The 17,820-nt window shown below is 43.2% G+C and overlaps 1 protein-coding gene across 2 annotated transcripts in view; it reads right to left on the bottom strand.

The window, feature by feature from the left end:
* DPP6 (dipeptidyl peptidase like 6) overlaps positions 1-17,820 on the bottom strand; it is a 534,726-nt gene that overhangs the window by 460,715 nt on the left and 56,191 nt on the right. The window contains exon 1 of one of the 2 annotated variants that reach the window (XM_088054745.1): positions 13,117-13,205. The exons of the other annotated variant lie outside the window; for it this stretch is intronic. Coding sequence (XP_087910871.1) covers positions 13,117-13,167 — 51 coding nt within the window. The 5' untranslated portion in view covers positions 13,168-13,205. Of the gene's footprint in view, positions 1-13,116; positions 13,206-17,820 lie in introns of those variants that run through there. 2 annotated transcript variants of the gene reach the window in all.

The following is a 17,820-nucleotide window of genomic DNA, read 5'->3' on the forward strand; positions in this document are numbered from 1 at the left end:
ATTTTGATCAGATACTTTGCATTTCATTACCATAGGTTAGTCCTGACTTCATTACCATAGGTTAGTCCTTACTCCCGTTTATAGTCAAATCTCTAGACTTACTTTTCTCCCCATGGCAAGACACATTTGCATTAACAACTTCTTAAGTTGCTCCACATCACAGCAATGTGGCACAGGCTTTTCAGATTGCATGCCATACACTACTACTCCAGCACAGCACACACAGAACTCCATCAAGATTCTTTTGCTTCTCACCCGTCTGTCTTTGCTGTATCTAATTGTTTATGCCTTTCTTCTCTTCATGAAGTTGTTTCTCTACAGAATCACCAATACCATTTTTGCCTCTCCTCACACCTTCAGCATACATTCCTACTCCTTGCAAACAAAGTGTGTAACAAACAATATCACCGTTTAGAACTTTCACTAATAACAATTGTCTCTGCCTCACACTCTCCTGTCCTCTCACGGATGCACGTGCTCCATTTTACTGATGCTGCAGATTCTCAAATGGACTTTCTTGCTGATGGTGCTCTGTCTCACCTCGCATCATAAAGTGTCTCCCTGCATCTCCTCTTCACCCTTGCTGGATTTACTCTCATGATTTACAGCATTTACAACAAGCCTTTCCAAAATTAATGCCTTATTTACCCACAAAAATGATATCTCTTGGTTAGTCTCCATTCAGAAGGACTCTGCCTAAAAATGGAAAAGTAGTAAAGCTGAAATGGGAGCCAATTAATAAAGAATTAAAGGATAGCAGTATAATTAATGTTACTCCATACAGATTTCTGGAAAATAGGTCCTGTCAAACAAATCCAATTTCATTTCTTGATGAAATTACAGATTTGATTGATAAGTGTATTGGTGTAGGCATGACAGACTAAGACATTTGTAAATGCACTTGGCTTCATTATTTTAACATACTCCATCATTGGATTTTCATAGCCCCCAGACACCCTGCTCTCATCTTTTCCAGTCACATCTTTCAGTGGCACAAGTGCCATCACATGGCTGGGGAGGTCAGGAGATGTGACCTTCCCCCATTCCCATTCCATGTGTGACATACCACAGTGTACTGATCCTCATTAGCATGCAGCAAGTGACATCTACTTCTGAGCGTGTGTGAAATGAGTGTAACAAGCTCCAGTGCAATACCATATGGAAGAAAATGGTATTTATTAGCAAAATTTGAATATGCTGGTTCTATCCACTCACTCATTCTCTCTGTCTCAGAGTTCATCCATCACACTGTCAAGTGCACCAAGATACGTGTTCAGGTAGGCTGACTGAGATGATTTTCACATGTCACAGAGGACAAGGGGTATCAACTATTAACTTCCCATCACAACACACGTTTTTTTTCTTGACTGGTAATGACAAGTTAGTTTTTTGGCATATCTTTTATAATTTTTATGAGTCAACAGTTGAGAAGAGGCAGTCCTTTGATTCTAAATCCTGCCCACTTAGGCATTCCTAATTCTTAGTGAGGTTGCAGGTCAGTAGCTGATTTTATTTACATGGAGTGTGTCTGAAAAATAAATATTTGTTTGGCTGGCGTAGCTCCCTGTTGGCATAACAGGGAAAGAATTGTCATCACACACAGTGTGTGTGTGCTAGTACCTTGTGGCCTTTTAGTGTCCTTAGAAAGTGAGGTCTTGTGCTGGAGAGGTGTCTGTACTGTGACTTTTTTGGCTTGACAGTACAACACATTGCTCAGTTTTATTGCTGGGAACAATGTTCTCTATTATCAGCACATGTCATTCTTTGCACACTTATTTCACTCTTTTTTCCAGTGTTTACAGAGACATATTTGCATCTGTATTTCATTCATACTAGCGTTAGTATTTCTGCTACAAGTCTCTACATGTTTAGTTACATGAGAGGAAAACCAGCTTACCACAGGAGGATAAAGGAGAAAGCTCAAGATACAGAATCCAGCAGTGTGGATGTGCCAGTCTGTCACATTTACAAGGCACAAGAGAAATAAATGAATTCACTTTTCAAATAGCAGATGTGTTTACTGGACTTAGCTTGTGTGATCCAATGGATTCTCCTAGCCTCAAGCAGAATTTCTTCAGCATACACCAATAGAAAAGATGCTGTGCTGTGGTTACTTAGATGGCTTGGAACTAGACTTTGTATCCTTCCATCCTATGAGTTGCAAGTTCTTGTGCTTCAGCTGCAACATTCCTTGACACAGGGACTCTACCCACAAGTGGAGACTGCATGTGTCCTGACTGCAAATTTAACTCGCTCTTTATTTCACTTCAGGAACCAGGATTTGAGCGTCTGTGGTTCCCACGTGGTACTTCCACCTCCAAGCTGCCTTCCAAGCAGTGCTGCTAGCTCCCTGCAAAAGGCACAGCTCACAAAGACAGCCCATTCCAGAGCCTTCCCCACAGAGATGGTGCACTCTTAGGACACATCTCCTTCCTACTCTGCTCTAGCCTGGTCTCAGGCAGCCTTGCAGCATCAATCCCTGCATGCAACAAACACCTTCACACATCACAGAACAAAATCATCTTTCAGGACTGAATCCTGTTCTTCAAGCTGAAAATAACTCCATGGAATTTATTTTGATTCCAGTAACAACAAAGCCTTTTGGGAACAAGGGAGGTTCCTGCTAAGTGATGTGCAACATGGAATCACCAGTCACCTCCAGAGAGAGTCTGAGTGGTCACAAGGTGGTTCACAGCAATTCCTCTCATGCAGCTGGGGCTCTGTTCCTCCCTCAAAAATGAGCGAGCAGGCAATAAATGCTAGCAGCCATCGATAACTATCAGTTTAGGATGGATTCAAAGATTGAAAGCTTCCCCTTAAACATATGCAAAATGTCCAAAGCCTCCCAGTCTTTCCATTGTTCTGCTTTTCTGCAGCCACATCTATTCATAATGTGTCTTCTTCATTACAGCAGGGAGCAGAGAGCTCAGGAGAGCACAACAGCCATTTGTCACCATTCTGCAGATTAGGCCACTTTGTCTCAATGTTTTTGGTGATGGCACTGTTAATATGCAATGTTTCACTAGCACATAACTCTTTAAAAACTTAAGGGGTTAGGCTAAAACAAACCAAGCAATGTACCTGAATGTGAAAATTATATACTAGGGAACTCTCTAGAAACCAGAAATTCCAACACGATAGAACTGTATAAATGGTGAGAATAGTGGAAACTTTAGGGGAAACCAAGGCAGCTTCTCTCTGAAAATACTGAAAAGCTAAATTTTGTGCCTCTGAATTCAGGTAAAATGATTATACTCCTCCGCATCTATTTAATATCTCCCTGAAAGTGTGTGCTTTTTCTCCTCATTTTAATCCATCAGAAGACCAGAATAGATAATGCTCAGTGATGCTCAGTGCTACAATTTTGCACTTTGGCAAGTTGCTTCTAGGCATTCTGTGAGGTCAGAATGCCCTCACATTTGGTAAATAATAACTCCCTTATTTCTACAATAACCCCTTTTTTTTTCCATAGATGGATTTCTCTGCCTCCATCTCATCTTGCTTGCTTTATTGAATAGATGAATAGATCACCTTTGACTTCACATAATTTTGCCTTTTCTTGAGAGACTCTTGAGCATCAAGCTCTCTTTTTTTCTCCTGTAGTGAATTAGAATTTTTTTATTCCTTTTCCTTTTTTTTTTTTCTTACTGTAGACACAGGCACGATGGATTCTAATATTACAAAGAAACCTGTAAGGACTTTATATTTTATGAAAAATATCTGCAATTTATATGTACAGCCAGCTTCAAATCTTAAACACTCCACATCGCAGCCAGGTGAGGTTTAAGGACAAACACATGCATAATTCATGAAAGCATAACCATTATTGGTAGCTCTGTAGAATAAATAGTCCTTGGTAGACACTGTGCATTTGAAGGATGCACCATATTCATGCTAGCAATATAGAGCTAAATTTTTATTTATGGTGCACTTGCAATCCATTCAATTCTGTTTCCATTTGAACACACTGGTGAAATAGAGTGCAATATTCTGTTTCAGTTACCAGCACAAGATGCACAACTTGAAGCAGAGCCCCCGATAGCCAGAGAGCACAGAAGAGCTGATGACTGCACAGAGTCCACCAGGGATCTTGTTATGCCAATCTAATTAACCTGGAAAATGCACAGCTAGCACCGTGCTCTGGGCTCGCACTCAGATGGAAAATGGGCTGTTCAACCACTGTGTGTGCAAGACAGGCTTCTCATAACTCCCAAGTCAGCAGAAACATTTAAGCATATGCTTACCATTAATGTTAAACAGGTGCTTAAGTACGCTGCTGAACAGGGAACATAACAAGGAGCACGCCTCTGGAGGACGTGATTTTTGCTTTAATTGCTGTTGCATAGGATTTATTTGCTACCCTTAGATATTACCAACGGACTCCTTTCCCTACCAAGACTGCAATTCTGTTAAAATTTGAGTAGGAAAATAGTGAAAAACACTCTCTTTATTAAAAAAAACCAAAAAACCACAACGTGAAAAACAAAAACCAAAATATGGTGTATCTGTAAAACCCAAGATACTGGAACAGAAAGGATCAAATTTTAATTTTAAATTTTAAAAATTTTAAACTCTCTAGGATCTTTTATAGATTTTGATTGCAACAAGGATGTCTAAATCCAACCAAAATGGACCATCCTTAACAATGTTTTTAATAGATTACAAATGTAGATGAACATGGTTAATACAAATGAAATAAAATGCACAGAAAATAACATAAAATAAACAGAGAATATAAGATGAACTCTTCCCTGAGAAAAATTCTAAATAGTGAGCTCAGCAAAGGCTCAGTCATACTGATAGGAACTACAATTAATTTCTGAATTACTGCTCTACCCACAGCATTTTATATATCCTTCATGTAGGCCACAGATCCAGTTTTTAACAGTCAATAAACTCAGAGCTCATGAACAGTCATACTCCTGCATTACAATCACTTGCTTTACAAACTAGATCTTCATAAGTGGTACTTTCAGCCCCCTCACAGCCAGATGAGAATGCATTATCATGAGCGTATTTTTTACATCCTTATAATTAGACACTAGAAAAAAAGCAATACAAGCTTATTTCTAAGTTACTTTGGTTATATCATAGGCTGCAGAAGAAGTACTCAGTATTTACAGAAAACATACCAAGCTATAATTTCATTTTTTCTCTGCATTTTTAATAATATCAGTCCCAAATGATAAACAAATAAAAATGTTTCATTTTCAGCATGTTTTCCAGTTTGACATCATCAGTGAAAACAAACATAAGCAGAAGTGCAGGCATGCAGCATGCTCTGGGGAGCAGCTGATGGAGGAGCTCATGGGGCTCTCCATGGGGGACAACTTATAAAATGATATGGAGTAACATATATAGAGTGCCTGTCTTAACCACCCCACTCTGCTTTTCTTCTTCTTGCTTTCTTACCATGCAGTTCACAATTTTTTAATTTTTTTCTTGTCAACTGCAGTATATTTCAGTGTTGTTACCTTTTAAAAATTACTGAAAATCCCTGGTGACACAGAACATGGTGGGGTTATGTGCTGAGACTCAGATCTGAAAGCACCTGAGCCTCAGATAAAAGTCTTACTCATTTCAGCAGGAGTAGTAAACCCATTAAGTTTGGCAAAAGTTTTGCTTGAGTAAGTGCTGAATAATGACTACAGAATGAGGCTACGCAATATGTGACTGGAATTCATGCCAAGTCTGTCTACACATGCCTGAGTTGACAAAATCTCCTGGCCAGTATTCACTGTAACTTGAGAAGGATTTTCCACAGCATTGACCAGTCTGCTTACCATCCAGTGCTTGCCCTGGGCATACAGTGTTCACCACTGCAGCTCATCCCACTGCCTTCTCATTTGTTTTCTCATACTTGCTTTGATTGGACACTTGTGTGCATCTCATCAACCCCCTAAATCATCATTCCATGGTAATTAGGAATGAGATGGTGGGAATACTTCATAGAAACAGACACACTATGAAAAGAGCCTTGTCACAAAATAAATCCTGAATTAGTTACTGGAGGCGAGCAGAGTTTGCAACTCTTCTATTGTGCCTTGCACACGTGCAACTTGGGAACTACCTATTAACAACTGAGGGTTGGATCCAGTTACACACATAATAATTCACCCCCTGATCAAGATACGACAGGCAATCCCACTGCTTCTGCTCCCACTCTTCACTTCTATAGCAATGAAGAGGATATTTCCGGGCATACAGAACCCACAGGGAAATTTCTGAGCTCAGAAACCACCAGCAAGACACACACATCTTCCCAGAGCACAGCATAAACATTACAACACAGATGCTCCAGGAATTCTCAAGACCTCACCAACATCTCCACAGATGCACAAGCCAGTTTTTTGCAAAAGCAGAATTTAGACATAATCTTGATAATCCTCTCCAAGGGCAGCAGGACACTACAAATGCAAACTTTGCGTGCTAGAATGGAAGCTCTGTCTGTACAGTGTCCTTAAGAGGATAGAAAATTCATGCAATCTACAGGTGAATGCATGCTACAGCTGGGTCCCAGTTCTCTGTGTACTGTAAGCATTCAGGCTGTAATGGTTCAGATTTATTTTTAAAATTGCATTCTCAACTGCAGCCTTTTCAAAAGGACTGAATACTATGGGAACTTGCAATGCTCCATTGGGAAGGAATGCCAAGCTTACTAAGTGACAGCATTATGCATTAGTGGATTACATGAGATTTAGAGCACATAAAACAATTTAATAAATGGGCTTTGCTTGTTAATCTCACGTGAGTCACTGTGTAGTACAATACTGTACAAACAGCACACATGCAAACACAGACCTAGAAGAATACATCCTCATATTGCACTTGTGATGACATTAAACCATTTGGATTAAATAATTTTAAAGCCAAGGGTGCATTATGATGTTCTAGGACAGCTCATTTATACAAACTACAGACCAAGAGATTTCTGCTACAGGATGGCATCTTGCTGAGATGGAGCTCCTCTCCTGCAACAGCTGGGCTGTGCTGCTGGGAGACTGGATCTGCTTCTTCACAAGCCTGCAGGGTTCTGGGAAGAGCAAAGCTCCAAATGTGGAGCTCATCTATCTTCACATGCTACTGCAAATGTAGTTGACAAACCCTAGGCAGACGTGCAGAGTAGTTTTTGTCTGATGTAACAGAGGAGGCTGGAAAAGGCTCTTAGTTTCACTTAAGATGCTCTGGAATATCTATGACTACGTTTAAGCAACAGACAGACTCATCACTTAGATATCTGCAGGGTAGATGTTTATGGTTCAGCTTGTACCCCATAATTCTTGAGTCAATGGAGAGAAGTTGGCATTTAAGAGTACAGGTACACTGGCCCATTTTACACATCTACATGGAGATGGGATGAATCATGCGCCAGACTCCACTGACTAATTTGTAGAGAGAGCCCAGGCTGACTAACTTAGATATAAATGTCTATACTAAAGAAGCCAGTGTTTAGTCAGAGGAATCCTATGCCCATCTTGTTCTAATGAAGAATTACCACACTCCCACAGAGACTGTTCCAGCAGTTCATCACCTTCACTGTAAAAACGGAGCACTTTATCTTCTAGTTTGGAACGCTCTAACTCCAACTTCCAGCTTTGAATCTTGTTTTGTCTTTGTCAGCTGCATTAAAGACCCTGCTGGTACTAAGGGCTGTGTACAAACCAGAGGTGCTCTTGGGGCACGATTCTCGATTGCCTTCCCCATTACATAATCAGTTAGGCCACTACTGAGTGTGCAAAGCTCTGTAAAGAAATGAGAGCTCTGAGATACAAGAGAGTGACACTTGAAATGTGCTGTGTAGTATCCACTGGCAGTTGAAAGACTCATTCCACAGCACAGAAAGAGAAACTCTCCTCATCAAATAAAGCCTCAGGCCATCAACATCTACAAAATTTACACTTAAGGTATTTATCTTAACAAGCAAATCCAGACTTCATTAATGAATAAATGTAACCTCTCAAATACAAATGCTGTCTTCCCAGCTGCACAGACAGCTCTGTGGCTCTGCTGCTGCTCAGGGCTCTACAGCCACCCACTCGGCTGTCATTCACTAAAATCATAACAGCCACTTCAACTTCTCCTCTTCTACTATTTGGGAAAGCAGTGAAAAGATTCAGAGAGGGAGGGGATAGATTGTCCTGTGAAAAGTCAGACAGCTCAGAGGAGGAAGAAATTAACACAAAGCACACCTTTTTCATCCAAGTAAGAGAGACCAGAGAAGCTGCTGAGGAATACTGAAGAAAAAGATGCAGGTGTGAGGAGCACTATCAGATTCAAGATTTTGAACTCTTCTGACAGTGAAAATTAAAGTTAGACCACATGCCCTCCTTCAATATCACAGTGCAAAATAGCAAGCCAGCAATGTGGAGTGCTTCCCACAGCTCCCAAAGTTATTCTGAGTCAGCCTGGCACCATGTACTTCTCACAGGTCCTGCAACTCTAGTGGATCCCTCATAATTCCAGGCTTTGAGCTTCTCTGTCCCCTAAGTAAGGATGTATCTAAAAGGACACTACATTACATGGACAATATTAAGATCTTATAAAGTTTATGGAACTCTCTGCCATCCCACCTTAAATGTAAAAAAAGACTCCTGATTTCCACCAACAAGCAAGCAACATGACAAGAGAACATATCTTACAGCTTTCCCACAATGCAGCAATTCCAGCACCTCCTATGGATTGTATGCCTGCTGCACATATTATCCTAACAAAGGGGAACCCTTGTTTCCCTTTATGCCTCATATCCGAAATGATACGAGAATGTTCCAGTCCTCAAAATACAACTTGCCTTTCACTAAGCAGCCGCAAAGATTTTTTTGCTGCAATTCTTGCTGTAGTATCAGCAATTGAATTCCTGCATGGCTTTAAACTTCAGCTGAACTCGTGATAGCTCACCTGGGAACTGCTACTACAGTTCCCTTGTTTTTGGTTCTGGAGCTCCCTGTGTTTTAGCTGAGGTAGTCGACAACTAAGGAATAGTACACAAAATCTGGATTGCATCTGGCTTCTAAGTCAACCTAAATATAAGACAGAGGGAAGGCTAAAGTAGCAGAAAGCTGCATTGGATCAGAAACTACATCACTTCAGTGTGGGAATTTCAAAAAAAATTAAGTTTTACACAGCTTCTTTAGCCCTTGTTAGGACAACTGCATTTTTGGCTGAGAATTTTGTGCTGTTTCAGTGCCATGCAATTGAACACTCTAAGAAACACACCTGTAGGTAAATGATGGCAAATAAGGGAAATCACAATGGAACACCAAGGTCTTATTTATTTTAGTATGAATTTATTGCTCCTGAGAGGCACCAGAGTTGTGTTTCTCAAGGAAGAGCAGGAGCACTCCTGGGATGACAGAGTAGCTTAGTCCTCGTGTCAATTGTACCCTTGCGGTCTCCGAGGCCTCAGAGGTGCTAGCAGACTTCTGAGGACCTAACAGTTGCCACTGGGCTTATTTTATTTGGGTTTTTTTACATGTACATCAAAACTGCAGCTATCAGAGTTGGAATTTAAGTAGTCAAACTGAAAATCTAAATCTCCAGACTGTCCTTCAACCGACTTGTCTCTTTTGCCCTATGCATATATTTTTCATCAGAGTAAAGCAGAAACATGGCACATCCACCACCGTTTCTCTTGGCAGCTTCCAAACAACTGAGCAACTGCAGGTTAGACTGAAATTCAGAACACAAGTTTCACAGCAAAATCCTTCTAGCACACATTGATAGAGCAGGGTGCTCACTGCTTCCACTGAGCATGAAGTGTGCCAAAGTAACAGCCTGCTCACACACAGCACATTAATTTGCCTTCAAGAACCCTCTGTACTCTCCCCAGCCCATTGTTCCCACTCACCTAATTGTCTACAACCAAAGGTAGTAGTGCCTTATTACTCTTGTTGCAATTGTAACTCTAACAAATTGGTATTTTCATGAGTGCTTGTAAGAGAAGAATCTGGCACAGTAAAGGCCCTTTTCCAATCAGCTCCTTTGGATACATTTGTTTTCGAATCCATCAAAAACAAACAAACAAAAAGCCTGTGTATGTGATCGATTAGTCCCTGGGGAGACACAGGGAAGTGCAGAATAAAACATGTAGTTGGCACTATTGTCCTTGACCTGACAGCTGCATGTGTAAGGAAGATGTCTGGAATATTTTAAATAAATAAATTATATAGCCATACCTAAAGTTAGGATAAAATGCAAGTGCATTTAATTAACTCCAAAAGTGATAAACATTCATGATAAACATTTATGTCCATACCCTATTGTTGCACATTAACTTCAAATACACTGTGGAAAACTCAAGGGTACATCAGTTCTTACTAGGAGAAACCACTGTGTATTAATCACTCTCTACAGCTTTTATATAGAATTAAGTGAAATCCCATTGTAAGAGCCTGAGCTATTTCTGTAAGTTGCATTCCCCTGGCTCAAATGATGAATGGGAAATACAGCAGTAAAATAAAAATAGGCACCTTTCCAGGTAAATGCTGTTGTTTAAAAAAAAAACAAACAAAGCCCTGGTAAAATACTGCCACAGGGATAAAAACATTTATCTCAGTGTCACAAGAATGGCTTCGTTTTTTGCTGCTCTAATTAGGTAATAAAGAAATCACAGGTGTAGTGACTCCATGAGCTATTACCACACTTAAAAAGGGTCCACTGCATGGCCAGGGACCAGTGTGTCAGTATTATCACTTGCTGTCACATCATTTTAGGAACGAAATAGCTCAATTTAACAAAGATTTTTAAAGAGAAGAAAAATCAATACATAGTTAGAAGCTTGTCAGGATTCTAAGCAACAGCAAAACTGCCAAAAAACAAACAAACAAAGTTACGGTGGGCTTTGAATTTTCAATGGCTCTTTGAATTCTGCTGAGGCCCTTAATGCAGGGCACACTGTAATGCACCTCCTGGGATTCCACACACCCTAACCCTGTATTCTCAATCACTGCCAGATGTGTGAGGGAGGACATCCAAATCATAGGATTTGACATCAGTAGTTCAGGATTCCAATTGTAATTGCAACAAAAGTGATATAAAAGCAAAAATACTATTTTTTAAACAACAGCTTAAGGAAAAGAATAAAGTACTAGGCTTAACTTGTTGGAACTTCCATCCAAAGTGTACCTCAGTTTTCAGGATTAGGTCTTCTAAATACTATCTTGAAGAAATATAAAATCTATTCAAGTGTCTTAGGGCTCAAATAGTCACCTAAACTTAATTCTTGCTTAAATAAACTACAGATCCAGCTGCAACCACAGACCAGACTAACACAGAAACCAGGTGTGGGTGGTTTAGGTGGCCCTAAAAACAGACATTATCTAAATAAACCACCTGTGCCCCCACCAAAATCAAATGTAACAGCTTGCCTGTCTTTAAATTTTATTCCCAGTGTCTCAAAAATGAGGTCTCCAAAGGAAAAACCTTGCATTCAGGTCCAGGGAGACTGCCCCATGTGACAGAAGTAACTGTGACTTAGCAGCCTGAGGGACCAGATCCTACTCCTGTGTGAGAGGCAAAATCTGCTGTCTGTGGCTGAAGGCTGGAGTTGTGGGCAGCCCCTGCTCCCCAGCCCTGTGTGCAGATCCATCACCCAGCCTTTGCTCATCCCGCAGAGCTGTGGATACGCGGATCCATTTTGCCACACTCGGAAGCATCAGCCAGAAATCCCAGCAGGAGCTCCGGCCCTGTGCTGAGTGGCAGTGGGGGAATCCCTGCCTGCTCCTCATTCCCTGACTTCAGAGACTAGCAAGGAAAGCATGCAAGAGGTTTTTACTAATTCTGTGATTTTACACATTCTATGTATGTGAATTAGGCTCACCCTGTGCTTGAATCAAACAATCTCATCTCAGCTGGTTGATTATTTTTTTTTTACTGACAGAGAACATCCTAACCAAAGGCTAGGATGAGTAGCTTAAGCAGAGAATAGTCTAAATTTTTCCACATTAAGAATGTTCCAGCACTAGGTATTTCCCAGGCATTTAAAAAGCACGGTAAAAGGAGCACACTGCAGTCACACAGTCTGTGCAATTCTCCTGGAAAAAAAAATGTTTGTAGAAGTTCCTGCTCAGTTCCCTTACTTGAAATCACAGGTCACATAGCACTGCACCTTCCTCTTAAACACTACTGCTGGGAAAAGCAATATTACTGGAATTGGGAAAGGAGGCTCTTCCTTAAAAAGCCAGGAAAGCATTTTACTACAGAACTTGATTAAAGCATGGCAAATACTTTGGCTGCTCCTTGAACACGTCAACAGAAGGCACGAGAGAAACAGATAGTACCTTTGTATTAAATATTAGCATTTCCCCTCACAGGGGAGGCGAAACACACACAGGAGTGCTCTGCCTGAGCAGAGAGGGGACAGGAGACCAACAGGTACCCTTCTTTACGAGCTTCAGGTTAATTTGCAATGAGTTGGTTTCGAGGCGAAGCGCCCCGAAGCCTCTCCCAGGCTGCGGTGCTCCCCCGCCCCACCGCAGCGAGCTCCTCCCGGCTGCGGAGCCGCCGCATGCGGGGCCCCGCGCACCCCCGGCCCCGCCGCCCCCAGCGGGTCAAGCCAGCAGGCAAAACACACCAATATATTTCCATCAGCACAAGATGGCAACCAGCACTTCTTCCGGCACAGCAGCTGGATGCTTTTATTTTTTCCTTAAGGGAGGAGGGGGGATTATTCAAAAGGCATCCCGAGTAGGGGTTTTTTTGGTTTTGTTGGTTTGTTTTTTTTTTTCCCTGAGTGGCACGAAGACAAATGTTTCCAGTAGTAATGCCGGAGGAAAGACGAGGCAGCCCGCACACCCCAGCTCACGCACACACACCGTGGTCATCAACTTGGCGAAGTTGGCCGTGCCGGGGCGCGGTGCCCCAGCGAGCCCCGCGCTGCGCCCCCTCCCCCGGCAAAGGGGGACCCCGGCACCCCCAAATCCCCCGCGACCCTTTCGGCGGGGGGACACACGCCAAGAGGGGCAAGGACAGCAAGCAAAGCCCCCTCTGCCGCCTCCCCGGGCAGCCCAGCCCCAGCAGCGGGGGCTCGGCACAGACCGTGCCGGCTCTGGCAGCGCCGAGCCGAGCAGGAGCCCCGACACTTACTTACAGTCACTGGAGGCGCCAGCAGCAGCCACTTACCAGCATGTTTCCTTGCATTTTAGCCGTTTGAAACATTGCCTTTTCCTTCATTTTTGCCGTGTGTGTGCGTGCGTGTGCTGTTCCCCGAGAGTTACTTAATCCAGCGGCTGGATCACTTTAGTGAAGAACTGGCGTGCACTTGCGATGGCTCTTTTTTTTTTGGTGTGGAGTGGAGGGGACTACGAGCAGCGGAGGGGGAGGGTGCCTGCTTTCTATCTTTTCCTTCCCCACCCTTTTCAATATATATTTTTCCTTTTGACCGAAAGGGAAGGGAAAAAAAAAATAAAATAAAAAGGCAATAAAAATAAAGCAGCCCCTGTCAGAGGAGAGGGGAGGCGGGAGCAGCGGGGACACCCAGCTCTGTCACCACCCGGATCCAGGTTTTGCCCTGCGGGAGCCGGCGGGGCGGGGTGGGCAGGAGGGAGCCGCACACACGCCCCCCGCCCCGGCCATGCCCGACCGCCGCCCCGGGCCCGGGCGGTCCCGCCGAGCCGAGCCCACCCCGCAGAGCAGTTTCAGAAAAAGGGAGGCTGGGGGTGGCGATAAATAAAAAAGAGGGGAGCTGGAGTAGGCGGAGGGGCGGTCGCCCCCTCCGCTGGCCGTGCCCGGCTCGCCGCTCTCCCCGGGGGGGTTACACACGCTTTTTACAACAGGAACCGGGGAGGGTGTGGGGAGAGGAGCCGCCTCTCCGGCGTTAACTCCGGCTGAGCCGGCGCGGCCCCGGCCAGGCCACGGCTGCTGCAGGGAGGGTGGGGAATAGCACGGCGCTGCCGCGGGGAGCGGGGGATGCTCGGCGCGTTTCCATGGCTCCCGCAGCCCCCCGGACCCTCCGCTCCAGCCAGCAGCAGGCTCGGGCTCCCAGCGGGGGATGCGGCGCTTCCAGGCACTTGTCCCAGCTCTCCGGGATGCCGGGAGAGCCCCTCCGCACGCCGCAGGAGCGGCCAGGGGGATGCCGGGGCTCGGCTCCCGCACGGGAAAATGCCGAGCTGGCGGCTGAAGCCGGCCGTGGCCTCTGTGCCTTTCCAGCGATGCCCGCACTTGTGAGAGGTTTCCCGAGGCTGTGGCTGCAGTCCCTCAGCTGCGCTGCCCCACAGGTGGCTGGAGCAGCCGGGGGCAGACGGTGCTATCCTGCTGCCCTTGGGAGAACGTGGTCCCTCCTCGCCTTGGTGAAGCTTTCCAGGGACGGAGCCTTGCCACACGTCCCAGAGGTTTACACCTCAGCTTGCACGCTGAAACAAAATCCTTGTGGAGCGTGGTCTTTTTTGTCTCTCCCTGATGCACCAGAAGTAATTCTATTTCAGGAGAATTTGGTGCCCATCGATTTCACAGGAACAGGGCTGCTTTGAGTGTTGCTCACTCAAAAGGAGAGAAGTGAGAAGTGATTTGCTTAATATCTGAGAAGGGAAACCAAGAAGAAAAAGCAGGAACTCTGCTTTTCATCCAAGGTTTAACCAAACCAATGGCTAAACCAACAGCTCTCTTTCTTCCTTTTTTTTCCCAGCGAGGGAACTGCAGACATATCCATGCATCCTTATTTTATGATGACCTGTAGCACTTTGAACTCTGTTCCTTCACAATTTGCAACATCTTCACTTCATAGGCAATGGGTGATCACTAGAAATAGGACACAACCTATGCAATCCCATAGTGGTGTTCGCATTCTAGTTTTCTCTAAGCCACTCAGCTGTTGAAAGATATTTAAATATGAAATCTCACCCAAGACATTAAGCAGGTATCTCAGATATGCTGGTAATGGGAGAAGTGAGACTCCAAGACACTTGTGGGAAGTGTCAATGGCAGGTGATGCTGGTACACCTTTGAGGATTACCTGTGGGAGCTTTTGTTTTACAAAAATGCCACCCCTCACTTGAAGATCTTGACTACTCTCTCCCCTGTCTTTGTTTGGGAAGAGCTTGTACATCATACAAGGTACATTTTGGGCGGGAAATTCTTCATTATGTTCCTCAAACTCTGGTCTCAGTTTCTTTACTTTGATTTTCCTGTTTTATCAAGCAGCTCCTGTTCCATCTCAAGTTTTACTGTTAGGTGTTTTAATTATATGCAAATGCAAAATATACCTGTACTTCACTGTTAGTAGCTTCATTTGCTTCCTGCATTATATCAAACACCAACAGAAATACTTACCATGCATTGAACTCTGGCAATAGTGGGGTTTTGGATATTTTTACCTCAGCTTTGTCATAATGCAGTTGCAGTGTGTATCTCTTATTTTCATTTCATATTTAATTTATGCGCTATTGGCATAAAAGTAGCAATTATCTTGATTAAAACAGCTTTGTTTAAAGTTGAGATTACTGGCAAAATGATTAGTTTACCACTGACAATATCCATGGCTTTTTCTTTTATTAAACATCAGCCAGGGTCCATTTGGCTGGAATTTGTACATTATTGGGTTTCCACTTCTGCCATTGAAGTCTGACCCTATAATCCAGAGACTTCCAGAAACAGGAAACAAAAGTGTTTTGCAGTGTTGTGCAAAATGACACTGATGATGTTGTGGCAAAAATGCCAACCACATTGTGAGACAGAATTCTTGTTTATAGCTTTTAATTCTTATTTTCTGACTCATTTGACACTTTGAGAAAAGACATAGTGAATGGCTTATCTCTGAAAAGTTTCATGACCAGAATCCACCCTTGGAAGTTTCCAAAGCTGAGTGGATAAAGCCCTGGGGGTCCTGGTCTGAAGTGAGAGGTGACCTTGTTCTGAGCAGGAGGTTGGGCTGGAGACCTCCCGAGGCCTCTTCCAGCCCGAAGGATCACAGCACCTCAGACAGAGTGACCCTTTTAGTTACATATCAAAACATCTCTTTAACAAATTACTTGTCTGCTGCTTTTTAAGATGATTCCAAACTTCATCTCTCATGTTCCCAGAGAGTTCAGGTTATGCTGATCACAACCTTTGCTGGTTATTTCCACTCCTGAACCCCTTTTGCTTGGCTGATGGAACTTGGACCAAGCTAAGACTTGGTCTCAGATCTGTAAGTGTGAGCCTAAGCTGTGCTGCAGATTTGTACCTCAGGCTGTGGCCAGGTGATTCTGCTGCAAAAAGGCAATGACACTGTCCTTCAGATTTGGGACTTTCAGGGCAGCTACTGGTGATACCACCACATTACTCCCTCAAGTGCATTAATCTGACTGGACTCCCTGTCATCCACCATTCAGACATCTTTTGAGCTTTTCTTCTTGATGGATGTTCCCCATGTCATTTTAATGGAAAATCGCTAGAGCTGCAACAAATGCTCTCAGTGAACAAGGAATCAAGTTTTTTATGATTAGGAAGTGACATGTGAGTGCAGAAAGATGATCTGAAATTTCTTCCGCATTTTTGTAGGGAACATATTTTTTTGCTTCCTTTGAGTGATGAGAAAGGACAGACAGTCACCCTGGGACCCAATATAGTAGTATGATTTAAGTAGCTAAAAAGCTTCCGTATTTAATACCAGAGATTTAGCCCAGGAAACCTCAATAAAACATGAAAATATTCCTTCATCATATCAGGCTTTTTCTCAGAAGGAAAATGTGAAAATTCATTACTTTTGCATTCCTTGGTTTAGTCTCAGTGCCCCTCCTTTGCCAGTAGATTTACTTTTGATATGAAGGTGGGAAGGTTTGGCCCAGTCTCAGCTGCATCTTAACAGAAAGGTCTGTAGTGAAACCCCTGTGTAAGAAAGGGGTTTTTTTTGCAATTTGTATCTAAGGTGCATAACAGGAGGAAAGCCCTGGGAAATCAGAAAGTTTTCATTTTAAATCTGATCTAGAGATAGCCTCTGTACCTCAGGTACTATGACAAAACCAACATGGCATCTTCATCCACCAATATTTTTATGGGCCATTTTGAGAAAATGGGCTTTTCTTACATCTCTCACAGAATGAGATCTAGGAAAAAAAAAAATAAAGCCTCATAGATATTCTGTTCTTTGTGGGTTTCAGTACTCTGAGGCTGACTTTCTTTATCTGAGAAGGAACACAGGCTACAATACTTACATCCTATTCACAATACTTTATTTAAAGCCATGTTGATAAGAGACTGGGAGAATTTATTTTATCAAATAAAACCCATTCAAAGCATTTGATGCTGGCTTTCCTCACTCTCCAAACAAACCTAGGAACAGTCCTTCTGAATAGAGAGAAAGAATTAATTTCACAAAGTATTAGCTGGCTGCAGAGCACAGACATTCATTTTTTCAATATTTTGAAAGAAGAATCTTTTAAGGATGTAAGACCACAGACAAATACAACAGCTCTTGTACTAAGAGTCGGTTCTAAGAGCATCAGCATTTCACTCCCTCTCCTTAATTTAAGCTTACTTTTTACTGTCTCCAAAAGTATCTGTGTTTTCAAAATACAACAAATGGCTTTTTCTTCTCAGTCAGACCCTTTTGTGAGGATGCTGTCTTCTGCCTGTCAGCTTGATGCCACAAGCCTATGCCCAGGCTTCTGTAGAAACTAGTTTCAAGACTGTTCTCTAACACTGGGCTAAGCCGTGTTACTCTTTTGCTCTGAGTTCTTCCCATCCTCTGCATCCCACCAGACCCAGGTCCCCAGCACACTCTTTTGTCAAGTGACTCAAGTCTTCTCTTCACTGGGCCCAGTCTGAGCTGAGCAGGAGGGGAACCTGTGTTCCTTCTCAGATAAAGAAAGTCAGCCTCAGAGTACTGATACCCACAAAGAACAGAATATC

The sequence above is a fragment of the Pseudopodoces humilis genome, chromosome 1 (genome assembly GCF_049639895.1).
Source record: "Pseudopodoces humilis isolate 2021_Gansu_Grassland_sample_001 chromosome 1, ASM4963989v1, whole genome shotgun sequence".
Taxonomy (NCBI): Eukaryota; Metazoa; Chordata; class Aves; order Passeriformes; family Paridae; genus Pseudopodoces; species Pseudopodoces humilis.